The sequence below is a fragment of the Cetorhinus maximus genome, chromosome 12 (assembly GCF_964194155.1).
Source record: "Cetorhinus maximus chromosome 12, sCetMax3.hap1.1, whole genome shotgun sequence".
Lineage (NCBI taxonomy): Eukaryota > Metazoa > Chordata > Chondrichthyes > Lamniformes > Cetorhinidae > Cetorhinus > Cetorhinus maximus.
In genome coordinates, this window is record NC_135890.1 from 56,860,920 (window position 1) to 56,874,891 (window position 13,972).

The 13,972-nt window shown below is 41.7% G+C and overlaps 1 protein-coding gene across 4 annotated transcripts in view; it reads right to left on the bottom strand.

The window, feature by feature from the left end:
* Positions 1-677: 677 nt before the first annotated feature.
* ints13 (integrator complex subunit 13) overlaps positions 678-13,972 on the bottom strand; it is a 75,878-nt gene continuing 62,583 nt past the window's right edge. For 3 of the 4 annotated variants that reach the window (XM_078553665.1, XM_078553667.1, XM_078553666.1), the window contains 6 exons: positions 12,382-12,552; positions 10,119-10,273; positions 8,528-8,758; positions 2,618-2,757; positions 1,293-1,428; positions 678-1,023 (listed from right to left, as the gene is read on the bottom strand). In XM_078553665.1, the coding sequence (XP_078409791.1) occupies positions 984-1,023; positions 1,293-1,428; positions 2,618-2,757; positions 8,528-8,758; positions 10,119-10,273; positions 12,382-12,552 (873 nt within the window). In that variant the 3' untranslated portion in view covers positions 678-983. The remainder of the gene's footprint in view (positions 1,024-1,292; positions 1,429-2,617; positions 2,758-8,527; positions 8,759-10,118; positions 10,274-12,381; positions 12,553-13,972) is intronic. The other variant, XR_013578155.1, reaches the window with a different exon arrangement.

Consider the following 13,972-nt stretch of genomic DNA (forward strand, 5'->3'; position numbering starts at 1 on the left):
TCCATATATAACAAACTTGTTCCACAAGTCAAAAAAACAATGAATGTTCACATACAACATGGTGCAAAATTAGTTAATTGGCTGATCTGTTCCCCTGTACTGGAGACATAAGATTCTTGTATGAAATTACCCTAGGCAAATTCAACTGCCATTTTTAATCAGCCTAAAATGACTGTGTAGTAACATTCTGCACACAGCTAAAGAGCTGATTTTCTTCAAAGACCACTGGGATGTGCAGGAATAGCTCATCAGTGTTTAATAGCCATTTGCTAGGTATGGAGGTGTAGTTATAGTACTGGACCAGCCATCTGGAGATTACGAGCTTAAATCCCACCATGGCAAGTGAGACTGAATGTGGTCATTTGTGGGAAAACTATGGCAGCTGTCAGACTGTCAAAATTAATGTCCTTCACATGACATCAGTTTTATACCAAGGTGGCTGACTCTTAATGCCCATTGCAGTGGTCTAGCAAGCTATGTAAGTTACTTTCTCAGTGCAACAAAGATGGGCAATAAAACAGACCAAACATCTCAAGAACAAACTAAAAAAGCCAGAACTGAATGACTTCATACAACAAGTTACATACAGTAGAACGGTAAACAATGTTTCTTATCAAGTTGTGTGAATGTGTATAGAGCATTCAGGAATAACGTTTTTAATAAGTAGAGCACTCAAATTTGTGTAAAGTCATAACTTTTATTTTTGGACAACAATGCAAGTTTTATGTGAATATTGTCTAAAATTGTCGATGTACTCTGCAGTAGAAAATGCCAACTTTAACAAAGAGTAAAATTCTTCTGGATCATCACACACAGCAAACTTGTAAACTTTGTACAATTTGTCGTAAGTCATTTCAACAGCAGCACTTTGGGAGACTGAGGTTGAATTCCTTGAAATGTCTCGGATTTTTTGCGTAAGTTATTTACAAACAGCATGACTGCTGATCTGATGCTTCTGTAAAATCTTGCGTTGAAGCTGTTCTTTACTGCCTGCTGCCTTTACCGTTTTCATGTGTATCCATTCTGTAACGCATAAAAAGACAATTTGCCAATGTAGAGGCACTGACGAAGACATCTGAACAATAAATACAAAGCAACATCATACAGATATTGCATATAATTATCGCTACATGAATCAAAACAAAACTAATTTTTAAATCCTGTCCTCAAGGAAAATAATTGGAGTTTATCCAACATTTTACCATCCCTTACAGTGCAATGAATAGCTTAGACTTATTAAGCATATGCAGGCATGGACAAAAACTACTGCAGGCATGGACAAGACTACTGACCCATTTTCTTCCTTAAGATGTTGGTACAATTCAGCTTTGTTGTTAACAGAACTCAAGCGGCCAGCAAATTCTTGATGCTTTCTTGAATTTGCTGTATTGATCCTATTAGTCCACATTGCAAGCAAGGAAACTGGGCCTGGAGATTAGCAAGACAGACGGGGAAAATAAAATGTCAGTGCCTTTCTTAAACAATATAAATATATTACAACTCTCTACCCAAATCTATAAGCATCTAATAAATGAGCCCCTTGCATTTTTCAAATTGTTTGAATGAATTTTAATCTCAGCAGATACATAATTTCCCCAAGGTAGACTGGATGGGAGAGTGGGACAGATAGAAACAAATATTTTTCTCATGCCATTTAGACACTAACAGCTGAGTACAACTTCTGTTCATTATAACACAAATTTCCAGAACCCTTTTTTAATGTTGTATCTATATGAATCTTACATTGACAAAAGAACCAGAGGTAATATGAGGAAATTTGTTTTTAAAAACACAATGACTGGTTAGGATTTGGAATGCACTACCTAGTAGGGTAGTGAATACAGATTCAATACCTTTCAAAAAGGGAATTGGGTAAATACCTGAAGGAGAAACAAGTTGCAGGGTTTAGGGAAAAGACCTTGGGAGTAGGCACTAACTGAGATTGCTCTTCGGAAGAGTGAGCAGAGATTTGTTGGGCCAAATATCCTCCTTCTGAGCTGTACTATTCTATGATTCTCTGATATCTATTTCCTGCCTACAAAGCCCTACTTCCTGTCATCATGTTCTTGTCACGCTTGTGTCAACTGACTCCTATTATTTATTCCTGTCCACACTAACAGAAATCTGAACTCATCATATGACATTTATATTCTTCCACCAGTAGTGGTGAAGTAGCGTGTCAGTTGTGCATGTCCCAGCTCCTAAGCCTGCAGTGCTGTGAAACTCCTATCGCCAAATAGTGTGGCCTCCCTATTTTCCAAATTCTTGCAGGTTTTGCTATTTCATGTTATTTATAGTTGAACTCAAAAACTAGAAACTGTATGACTTCCATGTGGGAGTGAATTAGGTCCACACACTCTGCTCTCATGTCCTCCCTCCACCGTCTCATACCCCTTTTCCTTAAGACTGCTTGTAGTCTAAATCCCTCCCCCACTATGTGCAATATCCCAGCAGCTTTATCGTACATTATAAAAAACTAATTCAGACTATTTTTCGCACCTGTAGGATGTCACAGGTTCAGATGACATTCCGAAACATGTTCATCTACTGTTTTGAGCACATACTGGATAGAACAGAGAACTATAGGATAACAGATACCAGTAACAAGACATCTCACCTTTAACTTTTTCAAGAGGCTGTATTTCTCCAATGCTGACCCTAGGTTTTTTGTTCAGAGGCTCAGGGGAATCGGGAGAGTCCTTGATGATCTCAGCTTCAACCAACTCCTCCTTTTCCCGTTCCAGTGTTCCTTTTAGCCTTTAAAAAAAAAAGTTCCAAATGTCCATTTGTGACTGTGCACATGTAGCATCAAATCATGTTAACATTTCACAAGATAACGCATGTTGGCATGACATCAAGCTTCAAACAATGGGATGCAGCATTTTGGAGCACCATCAGAATACACAAGAGCAGTTGGTGCTGAGTCAAACCTCAGTGCTTCTGTCAGGATGGGTTGAATGGTGTGACCACCTCTCCTCCATTAAGATAACAGTGGGAGCACCATCCTGAATTTATGTATTTGTTCTTAGGGACATGGGTGACACGAACAAGGCAGCACCTATTCCCAATTCCTAGGTGTCATTAAGCTACTAAGAGTCAATCACATAGCATGGAGCAAGGGTGTTGGTCTGATTGGGTAGGAGTGGCAGATTCCCTTCCCGAGGAGATCGGTGAACCAGTGAGGTTTTCACAACAAAGCAGCAGCTTTTGTGGTCATTTTTTCCTGATGATTGTCCATAAATTACCAGGTTAATTGAGTTCAATTTTGCACTTCCTATGGCAAGATTTAAACTCACAGCCTTTGGGTTACCAGATCAGCACCATAACTACCAGGCTACGCTCCCTCAACATGTCTCTAGGCAAAGAGCTCACACTGGTACAAGAGGACACTTTGATGGAGGTTACCTGCCTCCTGTTGATAGCTTGTGGAGACCAGTTGGCATGAGAGAGCAAGGAGGAAATACAGCATGATCAATTTGTTTTAGGACATTTAGATTTTACAGCATGACATTTCTTTCCAAAAACACTACAGCCCACACAGCTTACAGTGGGAGCATTAGTGCTTTTGCCCATTACACATGTTGAACAGTGCATACTTAAAAGTGTGTTGCTGATCTCTCCATCGCTAACCGTGTATCAACCATCCTCTACTAATCAGGGACGTGGATTTATTACTGGAACTCAGCACTCTATAATGCTGGCAGGCTCATATTTTCCTCAGGAGCATTTTACACAATAGTAACTATGTATTCTGCACAGTTGACACACTGATGGGTTGTGGTGCTTCCATACTGAGGCTATCTGCAGATATCAGTCAGCTTTTCCCAGCTTCTTCCCTGCTGAATTTCCTGTGTGGCTGCATACCAAGTATCTAATAGGTAACTACCTCATAACAAGAGCAAATTACGTGAACGCCTGATCCTACTCAAAATACTCAGCATGTTTGGTTAACATATTGTAAGCAACAATTCTGTAATTAGCACCAACTGTAGTAGCAAATATTTTGCACTATATGCCAAATTAACCCAGTGCCTGATTTAAATGTGGGCCATTTGTGTAGCAGGATCTGTATTTACAAACACATCCCACGGGTCCTCCCTTACCGACCAGCAGCAGTGTAAAGGAAAGAGCTGTTATTGCATAGTGTAACCGTCCAGCTATATGTCCTGCTGTGTTTTTATCTGTGGGCAAATTCTGTTGTTAATAAGGTGAAGGGGTTTTCTTAAAAAGAATTTGCATTTATACACCACCTTTTAATGTAGTAATATAAAGGCACTTCACAGGGAATTTATAAAACAAGAAAAATGTTAAGAACACCAGTAGGAGCTCTTCCTTGCATTCTTCACTTGACCAAAGTATGAATCAGCAAATTACAGGGCTCTCTGGATGTGCTCCAATGATTTGGATGTCCAAAAAACTTCATCACAATGCTGCAATTGCTTCATGATGATATGACTGCAACTGTCTTGAGCGGAGATCCAAAACAGACGTCTTCAAAATCTGAACCAGGGTCAAGCAAGGCTGTGACAGCCTCCATAGTATTTACAATCCAATTGACAGTAGCTATTCACCTCAAAGGTCAACTGCCCTCTGGTGTTGGTACTAAATACTGTCTAGATGAAAAACTTTCAGTTGCCTCTGTGCCAAAACTAAACTGACCACCATAGATATACATGATTAGAGTTTGCTAATGACTGCAGTGTCATGGCCCACTCTGGACCGCATTTGCAAGCCCTTCTCAATCTCTTCAATTCTGCACACAAGAAACTCAGCCTGCCCTTGAATGTTGCCAAAACAAAGCCCTTATCAACCCAGACTTGGTTAGTCAAATATTCCACCTCCCATATATGTTGAAGGAGATGCTCTGGAATACACTGGGCACTTCCCATACCTTCGCAGCCACCTCTCTCAAAAGGCAAGAGATCCAACATCTGCACCAGTTCAGCCTTCTACAAACTGTGACAGTGAGTGTTTGACAAAGACCTCAGCAAGTCAACAAAAGTCCTAGTTGTCACCACAGTCCTGTACTGCTGTGAGACCTGAGTTGTGTATCAGTGACACATAAGAGCATGAGCGAAATTTCACTAGCAATGCCTCCGCCATCTCCGATGGAATTAATGGGAGGACCGTCAAACAAATACTAGTGTCCTTCTTGAAGCCAGCTCCACAAACATTCAGGTAAAACTCCTGCTAAATCAACCTCAGTGAACTAGATACTGTATCCTGATGGCCAAAAAGTCTCTCCCCCAACCAGGTCTTGTTTTCTCATCTCTCAAATGGCCAATGTGCCGGGCAGAGCAAAGTAAATGCTCCTAAGACACGCCGAAGCTCTCCATGAAGCGCGGCAGCATTGATATTAATGACTAGGAGCTTGCTGCCAATTATTCAAAATGGCGACAACTAGTACATCAAGCTGCATCCTGCTTTGAGTCACAATGATTTAATGATGAGGTAGTGCAGCTGCAGAGAAGGGAAGAAAAGGAAGCAAATCCTGGTATCCGGATCCCACTACCTCATATGTCCAAAGATCCGTGGGCTGAGAACCGGCCTGTTCAGTCACAAAAAGACCTATGGCAGAAACTCATGACCGAGTAGACGTCATCCATGAATGGAGGGATAGCTGGCGATTTTAAAAAAAGTTCATTCATAGGATGTTGCCATTGCTGGCTAGGCCAGCACTTATTGCTCATCCCTAATTGCCCTTTAGAATGGAGAGCTGCCTTCTTGAACTGCTGTAATCCATGTGGTGTAGATACACCCACAGTGCTGTGAGGGAGGGAGTTCCAGGATTTTGACCCAACGACAGTGAAGGAACGGCGATATATTTCCAAGTCAGGATGGCGAGTGGCTTGGAGGGGAACTTCCAGGTGGTGGTGTTCCCATGTGTCTACTGTCCTTTTCCTTCTAGATGGCAGCGGTTGTGGATTTGGACGGTGCTGTCTAAGGAGCTTTGGTGAGTTCTTGCAGTGCATCTTGTAGATGGTACACACTGCTGTCACTGTGCGTTAGTGGTGGGGGGAGTGAATGTTTGTGAATGGGGTGCCAATCAAGGGGCTGCTTTGTCCTGGATGGTGTCAAGCTTCTTGGGTATTTTTGAAGCCGCACTCATCCAGGCAAGTGGAGAGTATTCCATCCCACTCCTGACTTGTGCCTTGTAGATGGTGGACAGGCTTTGGATAGTCAGAATGTGAGTTACTCACTGCAGAATTCCTAGCCTCTGACCTGCTCCTGTAAACACAGTATTTATATGGCTAGTCCAGTTCAGCTACTGGTCAATAATAACACCCAGGATGTTGACAGTGGGGGAATGGATGATAATGTCATTGAATGTCAAGGGGCTATAGTTAGATCCTCTCTTCTTGGAGATAATCATTGCCTGGCACTTGTGTGGCATAAACGTTACTTGCCACTTGTCAGCCTAAGCCTGGATATTGTCCAGATCTTGCTGCATTTGGACATGGACTACTTCAGTATCTGAGGAGTAGTGAATGGTGCCATACAATGCGCAGTGAACATCTCACTTCTTATCTTATGATGGAAGGATGGTCATTGATGAAGCAGCTGAAGATGGTTGGGCCTAGTAGACTACCCTGAGGAACTCCTGCAGTGATGCCCTAGAATGGAGATGATTGACCTCCAACAGCCACATATATCTTCCTTTGTGCTAGATAGGACTCCAAACAGCTGAGAGTTTCCCCACCCCCTAACCCCGATTCCCATTAACTCCAGTTTTGCTAAGGCACCCTGATGCCACACTCGGTCAAATTCTGCCTTCATGTCAAGGGCAGACACTCTCTCCTCAGCTCTGGAGATCAGCTCTTTTGTCCATGCTTGAACCAAGGCTGTAATGAGGTCAGGAGCTCAGTGACCCTGGCGGGAACCCAAACTGAGTGTCAGTGAGCAGGTTATTGCTAAGCAAGTGCTTAGCACTGTGATAACCCCTTCCATCACTTTAATGATGATGGAGAGTAGACTGATGGGAAGGTAATTGGCCAAGTTGGATTTGTCCTGCTATGTGTGTACAGGACATACCTGGGCAATTTTCCACATTGCGGGATAACGATGATAAAACAAAATTTGACACCACTTGTCTTAGTCCCAGCCTGCAGAGTGTCCCTAAAGTAACGTCATGACCCTTTCTTCTCCCAAAGCAGCCACCTTGAGCCCTTATGGGACTGGTTTTGCCAATCAGTGCTGAGCTATGAGTGGCTCTATTATGGGACACTTCATTCTATGCATGTGTGAAGTCTGCATTCCCAGCTTATAACACTGCTTACTGACTCCCGGGAAGTGCTCAATTGCCAACCTGCTCCCTTTGATTTTTTAAAAATTCATTCATGGGATGTGGGCTTCGCTGGCTGGGCCAGCATTTATTATCCATCCCTAGTTGCCCTTGAGAAGGTGGTGGTGAGCTGTCTTCTTGAACTGCTGCAGTCCTTTTGGTGTAGGTACACCCACAGTGCTGTTAGGAAGGGAGTTCCAGGATTTTGACCCAGCGACAGTGAAGGAGTGGTGACATATTTCCAAATCAGGATGGTGAGTGACTTGGATGGGAACTTCTGGGTGATGGTGTTCTCATCTATCTGCTGCCCTTGTCCTTTTAGATGGTAGTGGTCGTGGGATTAGAAGGTGCTGTCGAAGGAGCCTTGGTGAATTCCTACAGTTTATCTTGTAGATGGTACACACTGCTGCTACTGTACGTTGGTGGTGGAAGGAGTGAATGTTTGTGGATGTGGTGCCAATCAAGTGGGCTGCTTTGTCCTGGACGGTGTCAAGCTTCTTGAGTGCTGTGGGGGCTGCATTCATCCAGGCAAGTGGAGTGTATTCCATCACACTCCTGACTTGTGCCATGTAGATGGTGGACAGGCTTTGGGGAGTCAGGAGGTGGGTTTTTCGTTGCACTATTCCTAGCCTCTGGCCTGCTCTTGTAGCCACAACATTTATATGGCTAGTCCAGTTCAGTTTCTGGTCAATGGTAACCCCCAGGATATTGATAGTGGGGGGTTCAGTCATGGTAAATACCATTGAACATGAAGGGGCGATAGTTGGATTCTCACTCGTTGGAGATGGTCATTGCCTGACACTTGTGTGGTGCAAATATTAATTGCCACTTGTCAGCCCAAGCCTGGATATTGCCCGAGTCTTGCTGCATTTGGACATGGACTGCTTCAGTATCTGTGGACTCATGAATGGTGCTGAACATTGTGCAATCATCAGCGAACATCCCCACTTCTGACCTTATGATGGAAGGAAGGTCATTGATGAAGCAGCTGAAGATGGTTGGGCCAAGGACACTACCCTGAGGTAGTTGGAATGTTAAAGCACGGAAGGACATCTTACCAAGAACCTTTTCAGCAGCGATAAAATAGAGGTTTTGTAAACAAAAAAAAAGGTGCCTGTTAAAGGTTCCTTTCCTTCATTTAAGTATGATAAAACAAAGGTGACCCCTCCCAGCCTTTCATCCTCCCTAGGCAAAGCACATTTATTGACAACAATGACCTCTTCATTTTAACAGTACTGTACTCACCGCTCAGAATCTTGCCAAGATTTCTCAGGCTCATAATCTTTCACCACTTTTTCTGATTTATCCTCTTTATCTTCTCTCTTCCTCCGACTCTTCTTACGCTCCTCCTCTTCAGGAGGCTTGCTCCGACAAGCCAGCAGACATTCCAACACACGTTGGTGCTTCTCAGAGTTGTTTAAGTGGGCCCTGACTAAGGTTTCCAACTCATTCCACATTATTCGGTACTGTTCATCTCTACAAAGGAAAGAATTAGAAGCATACTGGCTACAAACAAAAAAAAAAGCCAATTCCTGGCACGGTACCGTAGCGGTGTGACCCATCATCAGTGCGTTTTCACTTAATGGCAGAATAAATGTAACCCAGCACAGATTGTACATGCACCACCTTTTACCAGCTCTCTCTCCAGAAGTGCTGCTGAATGTATAATCCATACCAAAAAATATAGCACCACTTCTAACACAGTACATACTTGTATAATACGTCAGGGATCATATAATAACAGCACAAATCTCAACCAGAATGACTGGAGGTGATGGGGTGCCTTCCCCGTCAATTGTGCACAGAGACTGTACTGTTGATTGATTTCACGCTGATGATTTGTATTATCTAATTACCTGCCACTCATTGAATTTTGCTGAAGAAATAATTCTGCTTTTATCAGGAGACTGCTTTAATGCGCAGAAACACTGCTGTAAAATAGACACAGTTTGCTTCAAGTCCCGCCCACCTCCAACTCACTGGTCTACAGTGATGTCAATACTAACTCTCATATCTCAAACAGATAATAAAAGCATACATCTAGTATTTTTCTTTAAACCACTTTAACATGGAGGACTACAAACAATAAATCTGAAGATAATTGTAGAGATTCAAAGCACATTAAAGAAGCACAAAAGCTTAAAACGATGGGAGCACTGAGCTCAGGTATGGATGGGTCCACTGTGTCCACTGAGATAGACAAGTTCAGGGCTTCCAAAGATAACTGAGCCCAGTAAAAACAGTTAACCAAGCTGGACTGAATCGCAGACGTCACATAAAAGAGGCAGCAGGCAAAAGCCAAAGGAAAATCCTGCCATAAAAAACAGAAAGAACCAAGTAAAATAAAGACAATGTAAATGGAAGTGCCTGGGACAAGGTGTACAAATGTTGACATGGGGGAAACAGAGAGGTTCTCAGGATAGGCGGCATGCATATTCAGGTGTCAGAGCTGTGTGAAAGAAAATATCGACACCAACTTGTATTGATTTAATGCCTTTAAAAAATATGACATCCCAAGGCACTTCACAGGAGCATTTTAAAATAAAATATAACTCAGAACCACATAAGGCAGAATTAGGGCAGATGACCTAAAGCTTTGTCAAAGGGGTAGGTTTTAAGGAGTGCCTTAAAGGAAGAAAGGAAGGTAGAGAGGAGCAGAGGTTTAGGGAGGGAATTCCAGAGCTGTGTGTCCAGGCAGTTGAATGCAAGTTTCTTCTGAGCAAAACAGAAAACTGGTGCCACATTTAGCACTGAACACATGTATACATCAAAACCCCAACTGATTGTAATACTTCTGTATTTAATAATTAAATGGGTTCTTAAAGAAACATTTTACCTTTTGGATCCTTTGCCTCTGGTGCCAACTGTTGAAATGGGTAAATGATCATTTTTTCGCTCCATATCTACTAGGTTGTAGATAGTTTTTTGACAGTTTAGGACATCGTCATCGGTTAGGCTCTCCTTCACAATTAGACTAGCTAAAGGAACAACCTGGGCATCAAATAAGAGAGGGTGAGTGAGTGAACAGAACAACTAGGCACCTGGCAGCTTTGGACATACCAGGGGATAAATGCTGCAAGTATAATTTCCTTTAGCAGCTCCCCACAACTTCTCAACTTACTTTAGCTTGGAATCTATTGTGGATCATGCTGTCTTGCAAAGAAGGAGGCCATTTAACAGGATGGAAAAGTACTGAAAGGGTCAGAAATCCAAAAGAAGTCCACTTAGAATCCATGCTGTCTTTAGTAAATTTAAATCGCTGATTTCTCTGTGGTCATGTTTAAGGTACCAGTAAACATGCAGTGTAACACTGGAACTTACAGGCTACTGGTGCCAGATAGTGAAATGAATGCTACCAGCTGTACCTAAATTAAGGGCATCTAGTTCAAGCCCTTCTCCAGGACTTTAGCACAGAATCTAAGCTAACTTTCTCTTGTAGGACTGAGGGTGCGCTGCATTATCGAAGGTACTGATCCAAACCGAGCCTTTATTTAGCCTCTTCCAGTGGATTGAACTGGTATTAGAATTCAATTGCATTATTTGAAGAGGAGGAGGGAGCTCTCACAGCGTTTTGGTCAACATTCATCCAAACACATCAGCTGTTCAATTATTTCATCACTATTGTTTGAGAAATATGATTATGTAAATGCAAGCCTGTTTTTCTTGAACAGTAATACATCTTGTGCCAAACATAAATAAACGTTCTACCTTTTTTTTCCCCAGAGGGATTAAGAGACACCTGCCACATCATTTTTAGGTTAGGTGTGCTCCTATAATAATATCCTTCATTTTAAAATAAAATTGCACCAGTTCTAAATAGAACTTTATAGTCATGAATAATAACCCAGGTCCTAACAGAATCTACCCCACACGTTTACTGGCATTTACTGGCAGGAAAACAAAGCTGCTCAAAGCACAAAGTTGCAGAATACAGCAATTCCTCACTTAATGTCCTAGCTACATTCTCTGAAATTGCAATTTTAAGAGAAGGGACTTTAAGCGAATCACAGGTTCTATTAGGAGTCATTGTTCCTCGCCCAGAAAAACCAACGTACAAGTTGAAATACTGTGTCATACATGTACAGTACTGTGCATTCCCAGCTGAAATAACTTACAAAATACAATAAATTGTTCAAAATAAAATAATTAGTTTATAAATCTAAATTCATGCCAGATGGTTTTTCTGTCATCTAAAATAACCTTAATACTACTTGTAAGGACTTTCACAGAGAACATTTGTTCTTCCGGTTTACAGAGTACTGTGTTTTTAATTTGTCATGTAAAGCAATGGTAGACGATATGCATGTCAATGAACTTTTACAGGGATGCAAATGTCTCATTTTCCCCATTCCCTACTTAAGCAAGAAAGTAGTTACCACCCCAGGCCAAGTCTCTCAAAAACAATGGATAGTACTTCTTGAAATAAAATGGAATTCTTTCAAAATAATCTGCTGTTGAAGCAAATCTTACCTTAGTTAAAATGCCTATGTTCTCTTCATAAAACAAATTTTATGCAGAAAGCTCTCTTCTGTGGAATAAGGAGGGAGTTTTCTTATCCTCTCGCCTACTCCTGCCTTGGCTCTCTCAAAATTTCATTGCCGCCATTTGTGGAGCACTTAGAAGTCAGGTGATCAACATTGCCCATGCCCAAACAACGTTATAATGAACTTTAAACTTTAAAGGGGCATGCGCTCCTTTACTACCTCCGCAACATTAACATGAAACAATATTGCTCAAATTAACGTAGAGTGGGGTATTTCTGTATATAGCAAGGAAATGCTATCAGCTTAGTCAACGTTTGAAAATTTTAGCTTCTAACAGGGTGAAGATAGCTTTATGATACACTGTTCGTACTATCTCTGAAGAAAAACAAGAGATTAGTTTTCTTTCTGAAATTATGGGCTGTATTTACTTAAAAGATCATATGCTGAAATTGTGAATATTAGACAACAACCAGACAAGTTAAATAGCACTGTCTGCCACGCTTTGAAAGCTGTACAGTGACAAGGTGGACATTAATCCCATCACTTGAGGATTAACTCCATCTACATGCTCAACTTGTGAAAGTTACATGTGAATCAACAATGAAATTTTCTTACAGCCTGCATATTGAAGATCGTAGTTTGAGATATAATCATCGGCCAATAGCGTGTGTGTCTCTCAAGCTGGGACTTCGCCCTCTCCAATGGTAGTTCCATACTTCCATCCATCATATATCCCCTTTCCACTACTGGTGTTAATCGGTTCTCTCTCATAAACTCACCAAAGTCCTAACAAAAAGAAGGAACAACACTGTGATCCCAGAACAATGGTTGTGATACAGGCCCAAACTATTTTTGGTGGTACACCTTCTTGAACTGATAAAGTCTCGTTTTAAGACAAGTAATCATCATATCCCTACGTTGACGCAACAGAGGAGGGTAGGCAGATAAAATCAACATTTTACCAAGACCGGCTATTGCTTCTGCTTATATCGTTCAAAACAATATTATTAGAAGCCTAGCAAGAGCATTTAATTTGCCAATTGGAGACGTGAAACAGTAATAATAAACTGAACCTTCTGGATTTTCCTTGTCCAACTTATACTACACATTATTAATTTCTTAGGCAAAGGAGTATCTTGCTCAAAATCCAAAATCTAACAAAGAATAAGTGCAGAATGAATGGCTCAGTTGTTAACAGAGAGGTGTAACAGAGCCATACAAGCCAGGAGTCCCAGGTCCAATTCGATGCTGTGTGTCAAGTCAGCTGAGTAGCAGAGGGGCTTAACAACTGGCCACACAGCTATGAAGGTAAAGGGAAAATAATCAGTCAGGGTTCCTTTTCCTGATTGCTACCTGGTAACTCCCACTGAAAACATCTAGGGATCAGGCAAAGAGAGGAATGAGTGGGAACTGAATCAAATAGCCTACCGACACATAATATCTGAGTTCACACAAGAAGAATGGCTGCTGGCCAAGGCAACAGGAAGTGCCCATGTGGCTTTACCTCAACCAGAATCTATACTTCAGTACAGCTGTGACCATTTCTCCCTTTGGAAGTTAGCAAAAGTGCTTTAGCTTATTTTTATATTGACAATGCAGAATATACTTTAGGGAACATGGTGGTATAGTGATAATGTCACTGGACTAGTAATCCTAAAGCTAGATTCTGGGGATACGGGTTCAAATCTCACCATGACAGCTGGTGGAATTTAAATTCAGTAATGGTGACCATTAAACTATCATTGAATGTCATAAAAACCCATGTGATTCACTAATGTCCTTTAGGGAAGGAAATCTGCCATTCTTACCTGGTCTGGCCAACATGTGACTCCAGATCCACAGCAATGTGGTTTACTCTTAACTGCCCCCTGAAATTGCCAAGCAAGCCACTCAGATCAAAGGTAATTAGGGATGGGCAACAAACGCTGGCCTTGCCTGTGATGCCCACATCCCATGAAAGAATAAAGAAAAAAAATTCAGGGCCAATTTGATCTCCTTTTGATTACCCAAGAGGATCAGAGAGGCATTTTCTAGTTCAACAACACAATTAAGTAGTTTGATGCATAAGGCATCGCCAACTGTTTGGGAGAGGCAGGACTTTTCATGTGCGTCATTTTGGCAGGTTTGCATGGATCTATGTAAAGCTGTCAAATAAAAACATGGTTTACATTTTCCTGGTTTGAAAGGAGCCTCAGGTAAATCTCAG